Source organism: Dreissena polymorpha, chromosome 7 (assembly GCF_020536995.1).
Source record: "Dreissena polymorpha isolate Duluth1 chromosome 7, UMN_Dpol_1.0, whole genome shotgun sequence".
Classification (NCBI taxonomy): Eukaryota; Metazoa; Mollusca; class Bivalvia; order Myida; family Dreissenidae; genus Dreissena; species Dreissena polymorpha.
Window position 1 is genome coordinate 103274980 of NC_068361.1, and position 26935 is coordinate 103301914.

Genomic DNA, 26935 nt, shown 5'->3' on the forward strand with positions numbered 1-26935 from the left:
ATTAACCTATGCGGAAGGCTGGATCAACTGGATCATTTTATTTTTATATTTTGAAAATAGTGTATACGTTTAGGTTCATAATAATGAAAAAAATGCCTTAATTAAAAAAAAGTAAAAAATAACAACGGGATTGTTTTATTCATGATGTTGATACTGTAAAACACCATTGGTGTACCACGTGGTTCAGCTATAATCACGTGGTTGGTTATACCGGCAGGGATTTGATATCGAGCTAGGCACGGAACCCGTCAAATATCTGCGCGGAGGTTGGGATAATTTAATCGAGTAAAAACGTTGTGCATACTGTTGTCAGAATCGAAACAAGTTAGAGGAAACCGGAAGCCGGGTAAACCTCGTTTTTTACATTGGAGGACGCCATAGAAGCAACATCCGAGAACGAGACTGACTTCCGGTATAGCTACAAGCGTCCACGAGATCAAGTGCTCAGTGTGCGATGGGAGGATATGTCGATGACGGTAAGTATTTAGATTACAAAAACCTTGTTTAGATTTATGGCTGTTTGTTATTGTATATAACAATGTAAACGGCAGTTTAGGTTTTGGATTATTGCACGATGGTGTAAGCCCTCATTATTTAATAGGAACGCTTAACGACAGGGTTGCTTTTTAGCTGAACTTAATTTACACGATATTTATTACCGGCATTATTTTTCTGCATAATGTGTATGATATATACATAAGAGACATTCCCTTTTTATTGTGTCACCATACTATTTATAAGTATTATTAAATATCTTCCAATGATATTTTTATATGTCGTAGAAACAATGAAATATTTATAATCTACCAGGGTTTTGAACATTTGGTTTGAGTAGTTTTCTAACGATAAAACGAATATGTTGACTAGATTTTTTAATGCCCAAAACCGTACATTGTGAACATAAATACTGTAATAAAGGTACATAGTCAAAATGTGTATAGTACATAGTCATCTTATGTAAGTGTTTGTAATATTATGTTAAGACGGTCACCTATTGCATATTCCATATGTAAAATTGGAATATTAAAGGTTTGTGCTAATTTTTCATGATACTACATTTTATACTTTCAGGACGATTATGATCGAGTTCAGCTGTCATGGTAGGTTGAAACTAAGAAACTTATAACAATCTAGAGCCAATCGGTTCGTACGTCGGACACAAGCACCTATCCGTCTGTCCGTCCTTCCATCCATCCATCCATCCATCCATCCATCCATCCATCCATCCATCCATCCATCCATCCATCCATCCATCCATCCATCCATCCATCCATCCATCCATCCATCCATCCATCCATCCATCCATCCATCCATCCATCCATCCATCAATCCATCCATTCTTTCATTCATGCATTCATTCATTCATTCATCAATCGATTTATCCACCCATCCTTTCTTAGTTCTGTCCTTCCACACTTTTATCCACCCATCCATTCATCAATCCTTCTTTCGATGGAACTGTTTTTATACTTGTTATAATGTTGGTGTCTACATCGAAATTAATTTCCACCACCATTGAATCAAGCACATATCTGTTTTTATGTTTCATCAATAACAAACCTTTTGACATTGAATTAAGCACAACGATTTTGAAATTTAATCAGGCACACATCTTTTGACGTTGAATCAAGCGCAGTACAAATCTCGTATACTTCAAGTTTAAATTGTACTTGCATAGTGCGCACAAGTTTGTTTTGTACTTAAATTGTGCGCATAAGTTTTTGTTGTACGTGAATAGTGCGCACAAGTGTGTATTTTTCTTGAACTGTGCGCACAGGTTTGTATTTTACGTGAATAATGCAACAAATTGTATAATACATAATTTTTTGCGCACAAACTTTATTGTATATGAAATGTGCGCACAAGTTTGTATTGTACTTGAATTTTTGCGCACAAATTTGTATGGCACTTGAATTGTGCGCACCTGTTTGTATGGTACTTGACTTGTGCGCGCAAGGTGTCATGGTACTTGAATTGTGCGCAAAGTTTGTATTGTAATTGAATTGTAAGCACAAGTTTGTATTGTACATGAATTATGCGCACACGTTTGTATTGCATATGAATTATGTGCACAAGTTTGTTTTGTACTTGAATAATGCGCAAGAGTTGGTATTGTACTTGATTTATGCGCTAGAGTTGGTAGTGTACTTGATTTATACGCTCGAGTTGGTATTGTACTTTAATTACGCGCACGAGTTTGTATTGTACTTGAATTATGCGCACGAGTTTGTATTGTATATGAATTGTACGTACGAGCTTGATTTGTACTTAAAATGTGGTTAATGCTTGTCATGAGACTGCTTGTAATACTATATACTGATTTCAAATCGTCTTTCATATTCATCTAATCGAATAACCGATGTCAGAATAGTATAACTATACTGTTTTTATTTAATACATAACTATATTGTAAAAAGTAACTAAAACATCACACACGCTTGATATTCTGAAATCAGTGTTTAATGTTTTTCAGGATCGAGCGCGAGCTAGGCGGATCAGTGTCCCGTAGCAGCGGAAGTGATACGATATCCGTGGAGTATGCCACTCAGAGCTTCGTCTGACCGTTCAACACTGGTGACCACCAGACTGGCAGTGCCACGATATCCATTGATCATAGCGCTCAGTTCTTTGTCTGACGTTGGAACACACTATTGACTAACAGCGGCATTGGCAAGAGATTGTTTGAGTGTGGCGCTCAGAGCTTCGTCTGTCTTTGGAACGCACTCATGACCATCAGAAGCAGTGGCATGATATACGAGGAATATGGCGCTTAGAGCAACGTCTGACCTTTGAACACACGGTTGACAACCAGCGGCATTGACACGATATCGTGCAGTATGGTGCTCAAAGTTTTGTCTGTTATTGAAACGCACTGTTGACAACTAGCGACAGTGACGTGATTTTCGTGTAGTTTGGCGCTCAGGCCTTCGCCTGTCATTGGAAGACACTGGTGTCCAACAGAGCGACAGTGCCACGATATCATTGGTGCTTAGGGCTTCCTCTAATTTGGAAACACACTGCTGATCGACAGCAGCAATGACACATACCTTTGCAGTATGGCGCCAAGAGCTTTGACTGTCATTGGCACGAACTGTTGACAACAGGCGGTAATGACATGCTAAAGTTTCGTCTTTCCTTAGAACGAACTGTTTACCAACAAAGCTGCATTGACACAATATCCATGCAGCTAAGAGCTTCTTCTTACATTGGAACACACTCGTGACCAACAGCGATATAGAAACTATGTCTGTGCAGTATGGCGTATAGGTCTGTGACTTTCTAACTCACTATTGGTTAAAAGACCGGCAGTGACTCAATATCCGTGCAGTTTGACGCTCAGATATTCGCCTGACACGTTTCAACGACATTGCGTAAATGATACCGTGCAGGGCTTTTTCTTACTTAGAAAATTAACACTATTGCACCCCGACCTGATCAACAAAGTTGCGTCGTTTGTTTTGACACCATAAGTGGTGATCAGTGCTTCAATACCATTGTAATATTTATAAGTGTCTAAACTCATAAGTCTGAAGTGTTACACCACCTTTAAGTATTAAAGTATTCTATGTTTTCTTCATAAAGTAAATGTACATGTAAAGTGGAACCTTTGGAGTGAAATTAAATGCCTAACTTCTACAGGAATATATACCCGTAGATTTCAATAAAAAATCATATTGTTGGACATATTTCAAATATTCAATTGTATATATGTGATAGTTACAGTATTAATAAGCATAAACCTGAACACGCGTGCATTGTCACTGATATATGTGCCCTTCAATAAAGCTCTTATTCAAGTCAATATTGTTATAAAATCTCTTTTTATTTATTGCATTTTACTTTTAATCTTATGACCTTGACTTAGGGGCCTGCTTTTCGAGCAACAGTCTACATCATCGTTCAACTACCTTTTGGTTAGTTATTTGAAAGTTATTTGAAAATACCTAACTGTGTCCTGTGTCTTGAATTATGAATTCGACTTGAAACTTGGACCTGGCGCGCGACTCTCCATCTTATCATTGTTTATACTTTTGGCAAGTAATTTGAAAATCCACCCATGCTGGACAAAGTTATGCTCTGAACAAAGTGTCAAGTACTTATTTCATAAATATGACCTTTGAAAAATTATATTGTGACATTGATCATTGGCCTTTAGACATTTGGTCATTGCGCAAAACAATTCATCTCATCATGCAGGTGACTTTGAAAAATTATTTTCATAATTTTATCAATTTCTAATATGTCTACGGTATTAGTGTTTTCGGTCCCTGATGTACATTGTACTATTTGTTTTTTAATCCGTCACAAAAAGTTCAAAATTTGACATTTAAACAATATAAGAACAAGTCTCTTTAATCATCATATATTGAGTAATCTCAAGCAATGTTCAAACAATCTCATCCTATTGGCTTTTACGTTTGACGCAACGGGTAACCTTAAATGCCGAAGTATTTCATGCACAATGCATGTAAATCTTGTTTTACATTCAGTATAATGTAATTTGAAAGTGATAAGACCGATATAAATAAATGGCGTTATGTATCAGGTGGTGAAATAACTTCAAATAAGCACTAAACACGTGAAATTGTAAAAGAAGTTTTTAAGATTCTTTAGATAAACTCGCGAAATATGAAGAAAGAAACAGAACACTAATATTAACACAAACAGCACATTTAAAACATAAAAGGCTTATGAATCCACATGTGTTATATTTGAAGACAATTAATTAAGTCCTAGACTTTATAAGTAACATTCATCCTATATGCACATGATATCGACGAATTGAAAAAACAAACAACATATACATATAAATGAACAATAAGACTGAACAAAACATGTACAAAACATTTTTTAAATGAATATGCGTAACCAATATAAAGCGCCACAATGGACATTAACCTTAAATCAATTGTATTTCACATGATTCATCATTTACCTAGTAACTAGAAGTACCATCTGGTCAAAATATGACTTTTTCAGTTAAGCATTTATTATGAAAGTGCTACATCTTAATAATCAGAATCTGAAAGTTGAGCACTCAATTCCTTAAAATGATGAAGTTATGCCGGTTTTTGTGTATCATGTCACAAACGCCGACTAGCGCTGTTTTCTATAAAATGACGTTTCAATTCAATGAGTATCATAACGCGTTATGTTATGTTGAGCAGTTTGTGTTGATAATAACTCCATTGTTCGCGTACGTCGATGACCATAATGTATTACAAAGTACAGAATTAATTGTAATATTATAAATCATTAAATATTAATGATTGCTATGAAAAATGTTATTTTTTCAATGACAATTTTAAAGAATTTAAGACCAAAACTAACAGCAAAATCAACAATATAAGTTCTAGAAAGATATGGAACATCGTAAACATATTTATTATATTAAAAATGCATGCATATTTTCTAGAAATAGGTGTGCATTCAGAAATTGAACATAGCTAGCAACTTAACACAAAAATGAATAACTGCTCATTATACAATTTGTGGTGTGCATATATACTGCCATTTGTTTTGAATTTAGCAATTTTATTTTGTTTTTTGTTCAACGATAGATCTTATTAATCAGACAATATTAATGAACAGTTGCTATGGGAACAGTAAATTATCAATTGCATATACATGATATTTGTTATCGATAATGTATTTATAGTCAATATATTATTAATCTTAGCCAAAGTGTAGATAGAAAACAAAATTCACCCATTTCATACTTAGAGGTTCGAAAACATGCTTTTCAACTAAAACAAAATTAAAGCAATCAGCACTACATATTAAATGACACAAGTCACCATATATTGCACATAACACAACAACATGTTTGATTACCGGTAAAAATAATATACCGGTACATATAACATAAACACATACATTTACATCACATATCTTGATGCAAATATAAACTACAACGGTGTTAGTGACATTGTTATAAGAACACATACCAGGAATACAATACAGTGTATTTTATATGCTGCACATAATATTCTATAGTGATTATCAATATGAGTGTTTTAATTATCATTAATCATTAAAAATATTTAATAATGTATTTGACTAAGTTTGCAGAATTAAACAAAAAAATATACAGGGTACTTTATATTATGATTAACATGCTTACTATGTTTACTCATGGATGACAAAGTTATTAAAAATACATGATACCCGTATTTGATTTATGTACCACAAATGTATGCATATCAATCAAAATGTATTTTTGTTATTTCTTATTATGTATGCATATTGGTTTGGGCCTTTCAAATATTGTAATGACTCGCGTATAAATAATATGACTGGAGCGACTGAGTAAGTTTTATTTTACAGTATTCAGAACTGTTTCTAGAGGTTTGAGTTGCTTCGTATGTTGCCATTAATCGACTTACAAGAGTAACGGTATAACTAGGTTTGTAATAAATATAATTGCATACAAATAATAAACATAATTTATGTTCAACTTGATTCGTTTATGAAGCCATTTACTCTCTATTAGCAAAGTATTCATTATCTTTACTATGTATTTGCATAATTAGTAGATTTGACGCCTTTCGCGAAATTTCATTAATGCATAATGTACATGGTAACATTTGAACATTGCAAAAACAAAACAATAACCATATAGGCAATAAAAACAATTTTGCTTTAACAGATGTTAATCCGTTTAAAAACATACATTAACACATTTACAAATGCAGCGATATCTGTGCACGTGCATCATGATATACAGTTTATTGTGTTGCGGTATAAGTTGAAACACAAACGCAACTTTATTTCATTTAGTAACATACATATAATAATAATAATATTCACTTTAAAAAGTCCTTTGAATAATGGATTCACAAAAAGGTTTTCTTGAAAAACATGGTGTGCGCTGCTGACTTGTTACACGTGATGAAGATCATTGTCAAAGCCGTTGTCTTGGTAACCCGCGAGATCGAACATTGTTTTTCGGCCTGAAATATGATGATGACGATAACAGTTTGCGCTGCTAATTAAGAAATCCGCGCTGCTGACTTGAAAACATACCGGAGAAGAAAACCATGGTTGTGCTCGGCCGACTTGCTAAACCGCATTAACGACAAGTGATTAGCCTCTTTCGCAGTTACAGGCGATGATGACAATTGTTTTCGCTTCTGATTTGGTAACCTGTGGTGATGACCATGGTTTACGGAGTTGAATTTTCAATCCGAAAAAAGACCATTGGTTGTTAAGCTTGAAACCCACGATGAAGACCATGATTTGCGCAGCTAACTTGATAAACCACGATTGCGATGATTGTGTGCGCTATCGACATGGTTACCAGAGTTGACAATGGATTGCTGACTTTGCAATCCGTGAGGACGACCATTGATTGCTGATCTGGTGACCCGCCGAAATTAAAGCCGCAAACCATAGTCGTCATCGCAGATCACCCACGATGACGACTATGGTTTGCGGCTTTTATTTCGATGCTGATTTTATACCCGCACTGACAGCTATGCTTTGTACCACTGACCTGGATATCACAATGATGACCATGGTTTACGCTACTGAATTGGTAACCCGCCATGACTATAATTATTTCCTCGGATATTTTAGTAACCCGCGATTGGGACCATTGCGTTAATGACTTGGTAACCCTTGGTTACGACTATGGTTCTTCTGCTGAATTGGCAACCCGCGATGACGATGGTGTGCATTATTTACGCTAGTGACTTGGTAACCCGCCATGACTATAATTGTTTGCTATGCTGTGTCTGTAACCCGCGTTTGTGACCATTGGTGCTAATGACTTGGTAATCCTTGGTGACGACCATAGTTTCTCCTGCTGAATTGGCAGCCCGCGATGGTGATGGCGTCCATGAACACTATTTATGCTGCTGATTTTGGTAACCCGCAATGACGACCATTAATGTAAGACTTGGCAACCCGCGATACGACTTAAGTGTGCCCTGCTTACTTTATAACCACTGTTTGCGCTGCTGACTTGGTAACCCGCAATCACGAACATTTTTTGCGCTGCTGACTCGTTTACACGACATGCAGACCATGGTTTGCGTTCTTAACTTTTATTCCCGCAAGATGATAATGGTTGCCACTGTTGACTTGTTAACACGCGTGGTCGACCGGAATTTGCACTGTCGACGTAGTAACCCGCAAAATGACCAAAGCCTTGGTGACCCAAGTAGGTCTCGTGTAAAAGAATTGTTTTTAAACGCTGGTTATGGTGTTTTGTGTCACAAATGTCAGTGAAACGTCGTTAAAAGCCACAGGCTGCACGCTTCTTATACTCGTTTGACGCACGCCCCAAAGAAATTTAAAACGCCTAAAGCACTTTCGACATGCCATATGACAACATTTCTGACTGTAAAACATACACATTTGTATTTGAACGAATCATTAACATCCGCTTTAATATTATTGGAATATTCACATTGCACCATGCGTGCTTCTGATATTGGGTGGTATTGTTTCATTTCTCTATATCATCAAGCTTTTCAGGCCTATTTGTAAATGATCATTTATTTTTGACAATCTGATTAAACCATTACAATTAAATCTTTCCCTCATTTAAACGCATTGACTCTATGGTTTGAGATGAGTCATGATCGTATCTTGTCAAATAAATTCATAAGTTCATAAGTTACATGAATCTGTTTTGTTCATGCTTAACTTTGTTCGCGTACCGACACTATGTACCATTATCAATATCGATAACCTCCAAACTCCTAATACTTGAATCACGGATGTTTCAAAGAGTTCCGTACTGCCATTTGTCACTAATATCTTAATATTTGTCAGGTCTCTTAACAATATTTCAGATCGCAAGTCGGATCGATGTATATTATAATAATCTCCACGAGCTTCTTGACATGGCTGAAATACAGCATCACGCAGCTCACAGTCGACATTATGATCCAATGAAGACAGCGTGATTAACAAGCTGCACAGCCACTCGGATGAATATTCGACTTTCTGCAGGCACATATGTTGCAATGAAGCAGGCAGCCTGTGATCAAATCGACCAGTATAGTTCCCACCCACATAAAGCTTTTTGAGTTTGTTGAGCGTGTGAAATATCTCTGATGCTAATTGGGCACAATCAGCCGTTTCTAGGTCTAGGATTCCAATACTTGTATCAGGAAATATTTCTAACACTTCCTTACTGACATTGTCCAATAATATCTAAAATTGAAACATGTCACGTGACATTATTCCAGATTACAAGTCTGATACATGTATTTGAGAATCACCTCTATGAGCTTTTTCCCATGGCTGCAATACAACATCCCGCAGCTCACACTCGACAGGATGATCTAATGTAGACAGCGTGATCAACGAGCTGCACAACCACTCATATGTATATTCGACTACAAGCAGACTAATACACTGTAACGAAGCTGGCAGCCTGAGATTACATCGACCCGTATAGGTACCATTCAAATAAAGCGTTGTGAGTTTGTTGAGCGTGTGAAGAATCTCTGATGCTAATGATGCACAATCAGCCGAACTCAAGTCTAGCTTCCCTATACTTGTATCACGTAATATTTCCATCAGTTCTAAACTGCCATTTCGCACAATTATTCCGACATAAGACAGGTCACGTGATACAAGTTCAGATCGCAAGTCTGAAACATGTATATGATACTCATCTCCACGAGCTTCTTCACACGGCTGCAATTCAACATCACTCAGCTCACACTCGACAGGATGATCTGATGTAGACAGCGTGATCAACAAGCTGCACAGCCATTCAGATGAACATTCGCATCGGCGTAGAATTACATTCTTCAATAAAGCAGGCATCTTGAGATTGCATCGACCCGCATAGATCCCCTGTAAATAAAGCCGTGTAAGCTTGTTGAGCGTGTGAAGAATCTATGATGCTAATGAGGCACAGTCAGCCGTCCTGAGGGTTAGGTTCCCTATACTTGTATCACGTAATATTTCAATCAGTTCCTTGCTGCCGTTTTTCACTGATATACCGATATTAGACAAGTCACGTGACACTATCTCAGATCGCGAGTCTGATAGATGTATATGAGGTTCTTCGCATGGCTGCAATACAACATCACACAGCCGGCACTTAACAGGATGAGCTAATGATGACAATGTGATCAACAAGCTACAAAGCCACTCAGATGAACATTCGCATTTGATTAGACTTACATACTGTAATGAAGCAGGCAGCTTGAGATCACATCGACCCGTATACGACCCACGTAAATAAAGCTTCGTGAGTTTTTTGAGCGTATGAAGAATCTCTGATGCTAATGAGGCACAATCAGCAAAACTTAGGGTTAGGTTCCCTATACTTGTATTACGTAACATTTCCAGCAGTTCCATACTGCTATTTTCCACTGATATCCCGATATTAGACAATTCACGTGACAATATCTCAGATCGCGAGTCTGATAGATGTATATGATTATCATCTCCACGAGGTTCTTCGCATGGCTGCAATACAACATCACACAGCCGGCACTTTAGAGGATGAGCTAATGATGACAATGTGATCAACAAGCTGCACAGCCACTCAGATGAACATTCACATTCGATTAGACATACACTTTGTAATGAATTAGGCGGCATGAGATCGCATCGACCAGTATAGGTCCCCCTCAAATAAAGATCTTTAAGCATATGAAGCGTGTGAAGAATCTCTGATGCTAATCAGGCACATTCAGCCGGGCCCAGGTCAAGGTTCCCTATACTTGTATCACGTAATATTTCCAGCAGTTCCATACTGCCATTTTGCACTGATATCCCGATATTAGACAGGTCACGTGACAATATCTCAGATCTCAAGTCTGATAGGTGTAAATGATTATCATCTCCACAAGCTTCTTCATATGGCTGCAAGTCAACATCCCTCAGCTCACACTCGACAGGATGATCTAATGATGACAATGTGATCAACAAGCTGCAAAGCCACTCAGATGAACATTTGCATTCGATTAGACCTACATGCTGTAATGAAGCAGGCAGCTTGAGATTACATCGACCCGCATAGGTCCCCTATAAATAAAGCCCTGTAAGCTTGTTGAGCGTGTGAAGAATCTCTGATGCTAATGAGGCACAAGCAGCCGGCCTCAGGCCTAGGTTCCCTATACTTGTATCACGTAATATTTCCAGCAGTTCCATACTGCCATTTTGCACTGATATCGCAATATTAGACAGGTCACGTGTCACTATCTCAGATCGCCAGTCTGATAGATGTAAATGATTATCATCTCCACAAGCTTCTCAAATGGCTGCAATATAACATCCCACAGGTAACACACAACAGGATGAGCAAATCTAGAGAGTGTGATTAATAAGCTGCACAGCCACTCAGATGAACATTCGACTTTCTTCAGGCATATATCCTGCAATGAAGCAGGCAGCCTGTGATCAAATCGACCAGTATAGTTCCCACCCAAATTAAGCTTTTTGAGTTTGTTGAGCGTGTGAAGAATCTCTAATGCTAACGATGCACAATCAGCCGAACTCAAGTCAAGTTTCCCAATACTTGTATCACGTAATATTTCCATCAGTTCCAAACTGCCATTTCGCACAATTATCCCGACATAAGACAGGTCACGTGACACTAGTTTAGATCGCAAGCATGAAAGATGTATATGATAACCATCTTCACGAGCTTCTTCATATGGCTGCAATTCAACATCCCTCAGCTCACACTCGACAGGATGATCTAATGTTGCTAGCGTGATCAAAAAGCTGCACAGCCATTCAGATGAACATTTGCATTGGCGTAGAATTACATTATTCAATAAATCAGGCATCTTGAGATTACATCGACCCGTATAGGTCCCCTGTAAATACAGCCGTGTAAGCTTGTTGAGCGTGTGAAGAATCTCTGATGCTAATGAGGCACATTCAGCCGAGCCCAGGTCTAGGTTCCCTATACTTGTATCACGTAATATTTCCATCAGTTCCATACTGCCATTTCGCACTGATATCCCAATATTAGACAGGTCACGTGACACTATCTCAGATCGCAAGTCTGATAGATGTAAATGATTATCATCTCCACAAGCTTCTTCAAATGGCTCCAATATAACATCCCACATGTAACACTTGACAGGATGAGCCAATGTAGAGAGTGTGATTAATAAGCTGCACAGCCACTCAGATGAACATTCGCATTCGAGTAGAACATCCTGTAATGAAGCAGGCAGCTTGAGATCACATCGACCCGTTAAGAACGAATAAAAACAAAGTGACGTGAGTTTGTTGAGCGTGGGAAGAATCTCTGCTGCATACTCAGCCGTGTCCAGGAATAAGAATTTTAAAGATGTCCATCGCAGCAAATTAAAAAGATCACTATTTCCGTGTCTCACGACTAGGCCGATGTTTTTCATGTCAATTGACAATAATTCCGGTTGAAATAGAAGCGTGTTGTTATCAGTTAAATTCACTCGTTCCAATAAAAAAATCGCATCGTGTTTTAATGATGATAAGCGCAAAAGCAACCGTCGTAGAAACACTGCAGTACATGTACAATTCATCAAATGTATTTGTTGTAATGTGTCAGGAAAACCTATGTCTTCCGAGAAAGTCGAGCCTTCTATCCCCAAAAACGTTAATTGAGACAGGGTCGGAAATATACCAGAAAATGATGAAACGTTTATCGTGCCGATAAAGTTTAGCTCTTGTATGCTCGTATGATATAATGCTTTATTAATTTCCTCCGTAACTCTCATCTTTAAACGTTTAAGACTCTGTTTGGATTGTTGGATGACTGTCAGTATTTCGCTTGTTTTAAGAACATTACTTTCTAAGATAAGTGACCGAACATGTGATTTGTTGGACAGTAAAAGTGTCTTTAATGCATTTGAATCGCACTTATTAAGATGCGTACCAAATGTAAAGTCCGTACAATTCAGGCAAATGTCCTTCTCACCGCTGGCCTTTGCTTCTTTGTAACCAGCGATGATCATGCGCTGGAATAATACTGCTAGTGCGAAGCAACGTGCGCCGTGTTCCATTTCATTATTATTTGATTTTAAAACGTATCTCTCTGTGTTATTGTCTGTCTGAAAAGCCAACTCATCTTCCGAGTCAAAATGTCGCTTAACGTACATGCTCAGTCCACGGTTTATGTCGTTGAGGAACTTTACGTCAGCCAGACGATTTAACAGTTGATTAGCTTTCTTACACTCTAGCCCACACAGAAAAATGATTATCTCGCTCATTTCTAACACATTATATTTAGATTGTTTTTGGAAATGGGCAATACAGTCTTGATTAGACTTTGCAATATGATATGCAGCCAGGAAATCTTGCACTGTCTCGTGTACAAACGAAAACTGCACATCCTCATCTGCTTCGTAGGACATGTATCTTTTTGTTAAAACACCAGCATTAAGACAAAATTCCAACTGAACTACTGACATGTAGTTCAATAATTCCCGTTCGGCAAACACAAATGATTTGTTTGACGAAAACTTCAAGTGAAACGCGGCCTTCGCAAGCGCATCAAAAATATCGATCTGCTGCTGAACGAATCGTGTATTGTATAAACACTGAAAAGAACTTCCTTTCTCAAAAAATCCCTTTTCTGCGTTTGCATTCTGGAAGAGTATGTCTATGAGAATGCAATTTAATTCACATAATGAACCACTAACCTTATAGTTCATCCAAAAATTCACCAACAGAGTAAGCCGCCAGGGTGACGTAAGGAAATGGCTCAATTGACGTTCGTTAACGTACGTCATGAATTCAGTGTGTGTCTTTACATAACCAGTCTGAAGACTGCGAATCATTTTCTTTGCAAGCTTTTCTGAATCAATTATTCCTTCAATTTCTATCAAACTGTTAATTTCGGAATCTTTGATTCGCTCATCCGCCATTTTCCATGGCCGTGATGTGATTACAGATACGCACTTCAGATGGCATTGTGCCAAAAAAGGGATAACGCATTTATTCAAACGATCAACCCATTCATTAAGCCCATCCAAAGTTACTATGCACGATTCTCGTTCCATGATTTGTGGTAAAAGCTTAACGGTTTCTTCGCGTTTAGCATCAGTATAAATCATGTGGATTATTTGTGTTTTGATCATCTCTATAACCTCTCGTTGGTCTGTTGCATCTCTTAGTGATATTTGAAAGAGAAACTGGAACTTCTTCAATGTATCGACATCACTAAACGTAGGCTTGTGATCAGGATTATGCACAGACACTGCATCGCACCAGTCAAGCGCCAGTTCAGTAAGGAATGTGGTTTTACCCATCCCGGGTTCTCCTTGAACAAATACACGGCTATTCAGCTTTTCATCTTTGTAAAATAAATCTTTATATTGATGAACAACGTGTTCCGTTTTCTTTCGAGATCCATCTTTGTCAATTATAACGTGGCTCAATTTTGGTTGCACAAAGACATCCCAGATGGGTTTATCCCGACCCGGTCTCAGTGGTGAAACAGACACAGTATTCTTCTTAGTCGTATAGAACTGTATTAACCTTTTACGAAAGTCTGATATAATACATAAACCTTATATAAACATATGGAACAACCAACTAAATAGTAGTTTTTAATTGTAGATTAAATAATAATAATAATAATAATAATAATAACACCAGTAGAAAAAGAATTGAAAGGCCCAAAGTCGCTCTTTGCAGCCCAAGATATCATTAGAACAAATGTTTAAAAACAAGTTTCATGAAGAATGAATTATAAATGGCCCTTTGGTGGCCATGCTTTTTAACAGACCGGAATTATTTTCGAACTCATCTACAAATGTTCTGACCAAGCTTCATGATGATTGGACAAGAAGTGTATTTTAGAGTGTTACAAAGTTTTTACTACAGCCGTAGATGAAAAAATGCCCCGCCCTCTGGTGGCCATGTTTTTCAATCAATCGAAATCATATTTGAACTTGTCCATGATATGATTAGGACAAACTTCTGGAAAAGTATCATGCCGAGTTGACCATGAATGAGGCCCCTACAGTGTAAACGAGGCAAATATTCATGGCGCACAACGGAAGACAGACAATGGCCAAATTGTGATCACAAAAGTTTATCGTGAGCAAAAATTCTAATGCTCAAAAAGATTGTCACCATGTTTGAAGACGATATCATTAAAACTAGTTGAGTAAACTAAATCAAGATATGATAAGACAACGTGTAGTCAGGAAGTGTCATTCAGATTGAACTAAACATGTGACTAACAGTATTCACAATGTTTCACTATAAACAACTATAGACATACAAACAAACTGCCATCCCCCTTAGAGCATTGTTTTTAAACAAACATGAACTATTGTAAGACTGTTCTTGCAAAAATATTCCCAATTAAAAATTCTATCAATCCCGTTGAAAACACAAATCTTTGATAATCACAATAAACAAATTCAGACCTCATCAATAAACTGTGTGCCTCAAAAATTAAATCTTGTCTTATCTATGGGACCAGACATCAAAGGTCTTTGATGCTGTTTTAAGCTGAGGCATGTTGCACAATCATCAAATGGCCATGTCAAAAGGCATCAATACTAGTGAACCAGAACAATACAAACACTGTCAATTTTTGATGATCTAAAACCAAAACAACAAGGTATCAAGTTGCTCATCTAAACCTAGAACAACAAGGTTCATTCAGAGATGTGTATTGATTTGTGCTACTCTACAGGTGGTTGGTAAGGGTCAGTTGAAGGCATTAAGTGTGCATTCATGATTGAAGGTCAAACACTTTAAATTATTAACAGTTTTTTGTCCTCCAAGTTATTTTCTTTCAAATAAATATAACTACATTAAACTTCGAAAATATTAAATAAAGAATATTCAGATAACATAAAACATGTTTGTTGCTGTAAATCACTATCCAAGCCTCATAATCATCATCATCATCATAATCTCCTTCAGAACTGAAAAAAGAGCAACTATGTTTTTGTTTTAAATTCTACTATATATCTTATATAGATATAATTGGGACCAATCGTCCTACAAAGTTTCATGAAGATTGGGAGGACAAAAAATGTGACTTGTAGAGTGTATAGCCATATTAGTAAAAACGCCCTGCCCGATGGCGGCCATGTTTTGTAATCAACCAGAACCATTTTTAAACTCTTCCAAGATGTCATACGGGCAAATGTTCTGACCAAGTTTTATTATGATAGGACAATAAATGTGCCGTCTATAGTGTTGACCAGGTTTTACTATAGACATTTAAGGAAAATGCCCCGCCATCTGGCGGCCAAGTTTTTCAACGGACCGCAACGGTATTCAAACTCGTCCGAGCTATAATAAGAACCAATGTTCTGACTATTTTACAAGCCGATTGAACCATAACTGTGACGTCTAGAGTGTTAACAAGGTTTCAGTATAACTACATAAGGAAAACTTCCACGCGCCCTGGCAGCCATGTTTTTCATCCATTAACCATTTTCTTACTCAGCTGAGACATCATTAAGGTAAACGTTATGGCCCAGTTTCATGAAGATTGCACAATAAGAGTGACTTCTAGAGTGTAAACAAGCATTTTCTTTATTTTGACATAGTGACCTAGTTTTTGACCTCACATGAACCAGTTTTGAACTCGCCCAAATTATCATCGGGACAAATCTTTGGACCAAGTTTCATGAAGATTAGACTATAAATATGGCCTTTAGAGTGGTAACAATGTTGACGACGGAAAACGCACAACGGATGACGCTCGACTGACAAAGGTGATCCCAAAAGCTCACCATGAGTACACTGTGCTCAGGTGAGGTAAAATGTATTTACAAAAGATGTAGTCCTGCGTGAGAGATTGTCCAAATCTTAATTGATTTAATCCTTCGTAATGCAAATTACATAAAGAATAAACATGATCTTCTGGTCAATCATGCTTAGCTGTCTTGGCTATTTAAGGTCAGATTAAAGAGTAATTTGTATCTAAAAATTATATCTTTAAAACCAATTTATTTAAAGTTTGCTTAACACGTAAGTGTCATTTTTTTACCAACACTCTCATAAGAATACTTATTTTTACATAATTAAACAAGTTTTCTCCGTGTACATTTTAAGCGAAATGGAAAATTAGGTGGTAGCGGAAAAATTGCCATGAGAGAAATGTGCATGAGGAATAAGTATACGCATGCGCACTTTTAATAACTCGAATAAAGAATGGTATACAACTTATTCAACTAGGGTATTTTGTAGACCATAGTTCGAGCCTATCTGGAGTATTGTATCAAACTATATCTTTTGGCTTTGTAGAAGTGTCTTTCTTACAATTGTGTCATTATAGCATTGACACTAGATATAAGTTTGCTTAAAATAATGAAATAAACACCCTAGGCCCAAAGCTTTGCATTAAGTGTTTCAATGCAGTTATCCCGTGTTTTAATCATTTTATGATAATAGTTAGTCTTCGATTATAAATAATGCATATATGAACAAATATTTTCTCCTGATATATTGTATGGATTTTAATTGTTTGCTATATTCCATACATATGTATATTTTGTGGGAAAAACTATCGATTCATCGTTCTATAGATTTATAGAGAACATATCTTTTTTATCACGGAATATTCACAATGAGACCGAAGCAATACACAAATACTGTGGTATGTGTTTTTTTTTAACAAAACAGTCCAGAATATAACGAATTCGTTACAAATAATATGGTTTTATATACTGGATTCTAGATTTGTTATAAAACTTTATTGAGTATTCTTTATTAGCCAAACAAAACTCATTTTGGAGTTTTGATGAATTTAAATTATGTAATTGGAATAAGCCCCACTTTAGAAAGAAGAGTAGTTTTATAGCTGTAATAATATTAGTGAGGTTAATGATAAAAGCATGTTGATGTCATACATGCAAAATAAAGAAGCTAAATAATAGAATTGTTGGACATCATTATTCTAATGGAGCTCGATAAACAATTTAATTCTACCGAACACTGATCATATACAATATTACAACCAGGGTAAGTGGCACGGAATATTCGATGCAAATAATTGGGTGTTTACACCGGTGTGTGGTGCGCCAAACTACACTCTTACCCCAACAGTAATCACTTCAAATAATATGTTTACAAGTCCACACTAATTAATCAAATATATGTATGTTATCTGCAATAACTGGTGTTCATTGAATGTGTGTCTGATTATTTTTCATTATTCATGTATATGTATGTATTTAAAATTGAAAAACACATACTGTTGCTTTATCGTTCATTGTCATTTTTTCTGTAACTGTTTTCTTTAAAAAAATAAACACCTTTCGTTCGTGTATTCTAACAAAAATCTTAGAAACAAGACGATAATTGAGAATGAATAATTATTGATATTTATATAAAAGAATCTTACAAACATATTTTATATTTTTAAATCCATAATTAAAGCACTATGCATACAATGAAAAGAGCAGTGTATTACTTTTTACGTTATTTCTCTCACAAAGTGTTAATTTCAGGTAATGACTATTTAAAGAGTGACATTTACAATTTCATACCCAATTAATGGACGACATACTCTACATTTGCTAAATGTGATACTTAACGCAATAATTTTAATAAAAAGGTAATTGATTGGTCTTCAAATGTGATAGTTTTTGAGTCAGTAATATGTGTGTTTCCTTTTTAAAACCGTAAGGACAAACCCAAAACAATTAATTTAAAACTTATCTACTATTGTATTGAAAACTTTATGAAATGGTATATTATATCATATGGTTTTACGAAAAATCTACTATTCAACCATGGCAATATTTTAAATGCACTTGTATCAAAAGTATATGAACCATAAATGTTTATCAAAGTTACATGTAACTAAGTTTTTTTTTAATATCGTATTTAAAGGTATCAAATGCGATTGTACCAAGAGTAATTTACCTTAATTACTCTAAGATTTTGGACACTTACTTTGTTTTTTGTTTCCGACAATTTAGATACGTAAAATATTCACAAATGTAGAGACACACATTAAATTTCCGAAAATTATAATTATATTGAAATAAAATCAATAACTCAATGCACAATAGTGTTTATACTTTGAATAGATACAACTTCATAGCTTTGCTTACTCTTGTCGGAAATGATGCACAACAAGAACGTAAAAACATTAAACATTCTTTTTCCTTTATGTTGGGTAAAGCGATTGTTTTCTACCGGTATACATAGCCCAATTACGCAAATGTTTTGGTCAATTGCCCTCAGGCATGCGCCTCCCAGGTTTTATGAACTTAATCCATTTGTAAAAATCAATGATCGAAGTATTACAAGATAAGCGAATACAGTGCCGAAATCTGTTAAAATAGCGCTGTAAAGTATACTGCTTATATACAAAAAATTAGAGTCATTAATGCTGGACGATAACGCGCAAGTACGAAAATTAAGTCACAAAAAATGATTATTGTGGCCGAATTTGACTTGCCCGAAAACTTAGAGTTTCCGAAAACAGTTTATTAAAGTTAAACAAGGGTAAATATCCTTTATAAACGTGTTAAATGCGATTGTATCAAGAGTAAGCTTACATACCTTCACATTTCCGTTGGTAGTCTGCTTCTGTTGCGTTCGTTGTTCTTATTCCTTTCAATACATCAGCCACGGCATCATTGACCTCTTCTCTTGCAATCATCTGGACTGTTTCGATGCTACGTTTATACCACATTTCTCTTTCTTCACACTCGCTGTAAATTTCGGAATACGCCACGGCTGTAAAAAAAATCCGCAATGGAATATTTTGGACCGTGAAACTGTTCATGTTATAAATATAAAAAAGAGTCAACGTTTGAAAACCATCTAAAAAAATCATTATACATATCAAAATTCAAATTATTAATATATTTGCAAACTGTACATGCATGCACTCCAATTTGCCGCTCAAGTAGAAATTGCATTTTACCATATTTATACTCTGAGATGAGATTGTTTCGCACAGGAACGAAACAACTCGGTCTCATGTCGTAGTCACAATATCGAATGTGTATTGGGCGTGTTGAGCTTTTATGTTATTATAACTGGTTGTGGGTCTGTATATGGCTAAGTTAATTACTTGTTAACTTGATTACAATGTAATTATAATTTAGTTTTAATGTCTAGTTATTTAAAACTAATGCTAACGTTTACTATAAATTATATGTTTTTAACCAGCTTATTTTGTCCGTGACCTTGTACCATTCATATTAACAACTTAATTTTAGTTTTTAAAGAAAGAAGAGTAAGGATTCTGACATTGGCTTGTGGTGTAAAGATGTGTGTTGTAAGAATGGTGTTCATTCCAACATAGACTGGTATGACACGGTTAGCTTTCTTACTGTAACGGTTTGCTTGTATATGCTTTTCTAACTTGGGATCATTTTGTTGTTCGTTGTGTTCAACTTAAAGGATTTTTACTAAGAATGCTTAATTTAAAATGCTAAAAGTCTGGTAAAATATACGTTTTTCACACGTGTTGACGTGGGCTTATAAATAAAGAACTAGCATGTACATGTTACAGGAACTTCGAACTTATTCCCATGGATTTCGTAAAATCCCCCAAACAAGGTGCCTGTATGAGTGATAATCAAGAACTTTGAAAGAAGCGAGGAGAGGAACTTCATTTGGGAAGCGGGTCTTGGACTCTGTACGACGGTTACGCTTCGATACAGGCTAACATGTGTAATACTGCCTAACAAATATATTGAGTGTATTTGAAACTTACAGACGTACAATAGCCGACATCTTTGTAAGAGTAACAAGGCCTTTGCGCACACTATCGCACGTCTTTAAAGCGTACATAACTATCGCCCAAATTCATGATCATAATGCGTCCATCTTTATTCGCTTTAAAGGATTAGTCCCATGTATGACAGCCATATGGATGACAAGCATCCGTTCAAGATTCTATTCGATTCTGTGTCCAATTTAAGATACGATGTTTGTAATCATGTTGTATACTGTTTACTTGTGGACCTGTGTGACTTTGTTTAAAGTGTTGCCATTAACTTTCGATATAAGCAACCATTATTTCTTTAGTTTCCAATTCCAATGTTTTTTCGTATAACGAGTTGAACATGGTCAACCGTTAAGCTCGTTCACCTAACCTTGACTTGTGCTGGGCTCCACATGGTCTTCCGTTACCGTCTCCGCGGTTACGTGGTCGTCGACTGTCACTGCATGTGCCCCAGGTTGTGCTTCCTCATCCGGCGCCTCCATCCCTTTAAACGTCTCCACGCCCACACGCACACACACCCACACGCCCACGCGCTCGTGCTTTTTTGCTGGTGGTTGAATCGCAATAAGGTGTCAAACTGAAAGCATGCAATACTAATATAGAAAATGACCGAATTCGAACTAGTGGTTGCGTGATATCTATCATGTAAACCATTATTTACGAACAGTTTACTCATAGATAACCAATAGACCATTAAACCCATATCCGTTCTTGTATTGCAATAGATACTATATACACTGGTTTATTTTTAAGCGAATATACATTACATACAATATCAATCGAAGCATTATCAATAGAATTTTATGTTCATTACTAGTCCATATGAAACAATATCGCAACCGCCAGTAAATATGCCACATCGTTTGAGCACTCGAATCTTAAAAGCATGTTAATGTACATTGGAAAAAGTACAGGCTTTGATATTATGTGTACATGGCAGCATGCCTGCCTGCCTGCCTGTCGGCCGCTCGGTCTGTCTGTCTGTCTGTCTGTCTGTCTGTCCGTTTGTCTGTCTGTCCGTCCGTCCGTCCGTCCGTCCGTCTGTCTTTCTGTCTGTCCGTCCGTCTGTCTGTCTGTCTGTCTGTCTGTCTGTCTGTCTGTCTGTCTGTCTGTCTGTCTGTCCTTCTGTCTGTCTGTCATCCTTCCTGCCTGCCTGTCAGTCTTCCTGTCGGCCTACCTGTTTGTCTGTCCGTCTGTCTGCCTGTCTTTCTGTCTATCTTTCTTTTTTCTTTCTTTCTGTCTGTCTGTCTCTCTGTCTTTCTGTCTGTCTGTATGGTTGCCCGTCTGTCCGTCCGTCCGCCTGTCTGTATGTCTGTCTGTCTCTCTGTATGTCTCTCTGTCTGTCTGTCATCCTTCCTGCCTGCCTGTCTGTCTGCCTGTCTGCCTACCTGTTTGTCTGTCCGTCTGTATGTATGCCTGTCTTTCTATCTGTCTTTCTTTCTTTCCGTCTGTCTGTCTCTCTGTCTTTCTGTTTGTCTGCCCTTCCGTCCGTCCGTCCGCCTGTCTGTCTGTCTGTCTGTCTGTTTGTCTGTCTGTCCGAATTCGACTTTCCACAGATTTATGAAAATGTTACTTATTATATAACGTTTAAAAATATAACACATATGTATCTCCTTTTATATTTTAAAATTCTACAGCATCATTTTTATACATATTTACCAAAATATCTTCTCTGAAACTACATGGTACAACGGGGTTATAATTTTCATCCAAAATCATATAGTGGTTCTCAAATAAGTTTCCTCAAAATATGGCCATGTGTTTAAACACTTGCCACGCCATTGGGATCACACGATTAATATTTTCAAAAAGGTATTTTCCTCTGAAATATATTCAAATTTAATTTCCACTGAAACAATTTGCTTACATTGTGGTACACAACACAACATTTTCATCTTTGATCCAAGAGGCAATACTGTCCAGGGTAAGAATTTAACACGCCCTTAAAGTAGCCTCTTTATCTTAACTTATCATCGATGCGCCTGTCGATTTATATTAAAGTTTTGATTAATGATCTTTTTAATGCCAATGAAAGGAGTTATTGAGATTATGATTCAACGCATGCATACACCATATTATATATTATGCAACATTGTACCAATAGCATGAGCGCATAGATTATATATGTCAATTAATCTACCATTAGCATAGCATGAGGAATGTAAATACTTTCAATCACTTGATAATACAAAATAGAATCGAAAATCATATAATTAAATGAATCAGAAATTGTTTTTAAAAAAGGATTTAGTTTAAATAAAGTGGCGTGAAGTATTATTTAATACGGTGGCTCAGATGGGTTATTGACATATATGTTATCGTTTTTTAAAAAAGGATTTATAATAAATAAAGTGGCGTGAATAATACATTACTGTGGTGGTACAGATGGGTTATTTACATGTTTGTTTATTGCGTACCACGAATAAATAATTTGTGGTCAGGACTTAATGAGTCGTTGCCATGACTAATTAACACATTGAAACTTGAAAACTTACTCGTTGTAGCAATATAGCTAATCGTTTAAACGACTTAGGAAATAATGGAAATGACGTAGTAGTTTGTGATTACGACATTACTTATTCGTGGGAATGACGTTGTAAGTCGTGGTAACGGCTAAGTTACTCCAGGAGGATTAGTTTACTTACTCGTGGGAACAACAAAATCAACAAATCCAAACAATCAACAGTTTGCAAAGCAATAGCTCGAATAATTTCTTATGAAATTATGTAACATTTTTACATCGTACGTATAGCAACCCTAACACGTGCTACTCCTTTCAAATTTCAGTCAAGAAAACATGAATGGATTTATATTAGTTATAACTATACACTGTAGTAATTTTTAACAATTTGAAAACATTATACGAGTATATATATATATATATATATATATATATATATATATATATATATATATATATATATATATATATATATATATATATATATATATATATATATTGAGATGGCATGTGTCATGGGGTGGAGTTCTTCATTTTTCCGGATAACATTAGTCTTTTAAATCAGCCAGTTTTTAGTTTTCCGCGGTGCGTTTACGGCGACATTTTATACTGTTCAAATTAAAAATATAAACATTAGGATATAAATACGAGCATGTCAAATACTGAAATTATCAGTTAAACACAATTATTTGGGTATATTTGTTATTGTTATTTTTACTCACAAAACTAAATATCGGATACTTCTTATGATCTCATGTGGTTTACAAATAAATATAAAAAATTATATTGAGTGGTAATTCAATGTTTCCAACAATAAGAAATATCAGTGAAAATTGACATTATCTTTTACTGTTTTACTGTAAATTGACGTTATTATTTTGACGTCATGACTTATTATCACTGCAAACATATCAATTTGAACCTTTAAAAGATCTAAATACACGGCAGGAAAGCATAGAATAAATACTGGAGAAGAGAGTAGCCCAAGGTATTTACAAAAAAAACACATTGATATGTTCCTGTAAAACTGTAAAACTACCATAGGACACGTGTCTCTGCTATAATGTTTTTTATGTATTTTCAAAGAAAATCGGATATTTTAAACCAATATCTTTTGCATTATAAATGCGGTTGATTTGTGTTTACAAATGTTCTTCTAAAAAAATAGACAACTTGCTTTTGTTTAGGCTAAATTTGAAAGCCAAATTTTACTTTCTTTATAATATAATGTTTTCATTGATCAGGTCTGATATAGTGAACACAGGCTATAAAGTACGTTGTTTAATGTAAGTCATTCGATTGTCAATACAACAAACCAAGTTATCATCAATACACAGCTAATGTACCCACGACTGGGCGTAAGTTAAAACCTGATAAAGGCTTTGTTTACATGCTGTTAAGGATGTAAAATTTTCTCACTTTCTAAATGTCGTTTCATCAAATTACAAGTAAAATTGTGTTAATAAGAAATTGCTTGGGACTTATGACTTGATAGTAAAATCCTTCATATCATGTCATTTGGTAAACCCCTAAATACACGTACAAGACTTTATATCAGAGAATCAGAATTACTAAACTATGTCCAGAAAACAACACGTAATTCGACCTTGCTCAGATAACATTTGAACAAAAAAACCATCTTAGTATCTTAATATATAATTATTGTAAATTGAAATTTCAACATGTCTTCAATAGAGGTCAAAATTACCCTCAATAACCGGGCAACTTTAATAAACTTATATGTTCATGTGGACAATTAGAAATGTGCAAGCAACGTGTTCTTTGACAAGTAAATACTAAAAAACTAAATATGTCAGCACACCTGATGACGACGGTATCTTACCGAACGCTATCTTACTCATAGATGTAATAGCCAACACGTAAATATAATGGTTCATGACGTCAATATAGCGTTGTCATTGTTCGTATGTTATTAGGTTATACTTTGTTTACAACATTGGATCTTTTTATCTTATCAATATCGATTTTCGCTTCATTTAAAGGGACTGTCAACCACGACGACGAAGAAAAGGAAAATTGTAAAATACCGTATTTTTTTTACAATTATTAGTTTATATTGATTAAAATATCAATACGACTGGTATATTACATTACTAGAAAAAAAGTTTTCATATGTTCAGTATATTTGGTAATAAATTTTACTGGGTATGTCTACCAAGTTACTACCAGTTAACTATAAATAACGCCAGTAGATTGATCATCCTCGTCACGTGGTATACCAAGGAATGCAAATTGTGCATATGTAGTGAAATATATATATTTAATACATAAAATGATCAATCTACTTGCGTTATTTATAGTGTTTATATCGTTATGTCACCTATTTTCTCGATGTACTTTCGATTTCACATCGCAAAATTTTATTACCGAATATACTGAAAATATAGACTTATTTCAAGTAATGTTATATACCAGTCGTGATATTTTAATCAATATAAACTAATCATTGTAAAAAATATGGTATTTTAGATTTTTTCTTTTTTCGTCATTCGTGGTTGACAGTCCCTTTAAATACGCCCTATCATCTGGCACGTACAAGGTCCATTAATATCCAAACCATTCATGTAATAATGTGACCAGTACACACTCAATTTAACAGTAACATAACGATAACGTTCATCAACTTTCAATAATAATCCTTTATTTAGTGTACAAGTGATAGTAATGCATCGAAGTGTATTTAATATATCATTAACTTAAATTCACGAACCTGGTTTTCATGCAGTTAGCACTGCATTCGAAATATCCATTCCTCGATGACCTTAACTGCTTATTTCTCCTCATGAATATAATGAAAGAGGGTGTGTGTGAGTGCGTGCCTTTTTGTACCGGAAGACGAGCAACACAGATAACCGACGTAAGTGTTTTGTCTTCAGACCAAAATGATAAACTATAAAGTGATAAAAATGATAACCGTGCAAGCTAACACATACAATTGGTAGTTAAACAAGTCATTTTTCAATCACAAATGTTTAAATAGATATATTCAAGTTATAACACATGACAATGTACTTACAAACTACGATACAAAACAACGTTAATTCATTTCATCATTCGGTATATGACAACAGCGACATCCGCACTCACAATTTTCGATTGAATTGCACAGTCTTCCCCCATCCACTTAACCTAGTCACGTGCACAGTTAGCTAACTATTGATTGGACAGATTGGTATTGAGCAAGGTTCATATGCTTCGGTTCATTTTATTGACAGTGAACCTTCTTCTACGGAATACCGTTATTGCCATCGTGGTTACACATTAAATTCCAGAGGGCGACAATGCGATAGTACGATGACGACAGTGCGACAATACGATGGCGACAGTGCGATAGTACGATGACGACAGTGCGACAATACGATGGCGACAAGGCGGCAATTAGATAGTACGATGGCGACAACGCGATAGTACGATGACGACAGTGCGACAATATGATAGCGACAGTGCGATAGTACGATGGCGACAAGGCGACAATGCGATAGTGCGATAATACGATCGAGACAATGCGGCAATACGATGGTGACAATGCAATAATACGATGACGACAGTGCGACAATACGATGTCGACAGTGCGATAGTACTATGGCGACTATACGATGATACGATGGCGACAGTACGATATGAGTTTCGCATCGTCGCCATCGTACTGTCGCGTTGTCGCAATGCCGCCATCGTACTATCGCATTGTCGCCATCGTACTATCGCGTTGTCGCACTGTCGTCATCGTACTATCTTCCGTCGCCATTTTATTGTCACAATGTCGTCATCGTACTATCGCATTGTCGCCCTCTGGATTTTAATGTGTAACTACGATTGCACTA

The 26935-nt window shown here is 36.0% G+C and overlaps 1 protein-coding gene across 1 annotated transcript; it reads right to left on the bottom strand.

Moving 5' to 3' along the window:
- Positions 1 to 2882: 2882 nt before the first annotated feature.
- Positions 2883 to 26228, bottom strand: LOC127839995 (uncharacterized). Its single transcript, XM_052368384.1, has 7 exons — positions 26131 to 26228; positions 21003 to 21209; positions 19456 to 19632; positions 12457 to 14461; positions 11745 to 11889; positions 9912 to 10038; positions 2883 to 3091 (listed from the first exon to the last, which is right to left on the bottom strand). Exons 2-7 carry the CDS (start codon positions 21112 to 21114, stop codon positions 2883 to 2885), a joined length of 2775 nt encoding a protein of 924 aa, XP_052224344.1. The 5' UTR covers positions 21115 to 21209; positions 26131 to 26228.
- Positions 26229 to 26935: the final 707 nt, after the last annotated feature.

Bases quoted from the DNA above. Each gene is read 5' to 3' on its own strand.
- LOC127839995 (XM_052368384.1), bottom strand. From the start codon at position 21,114: ATGGAGGCGCCGGATGAGGAAGCACAACCTGGGGCACATGCAGTGACA. The intron at 14,462-19,455 runs GTATGTAAGCTT...GTATTATATCAG, and splicing joins CTACCAACGGAAATGTGAAG to ACTTTCGTAAAAGGTTAATA. The intron at 11,890-12,456 runs GTTGCTTTTGCG...ACGTGATACAAG, and splicing joins ACTGCAGTGTTTCTACGACG to TATAGGGAACCTAGACCTGG.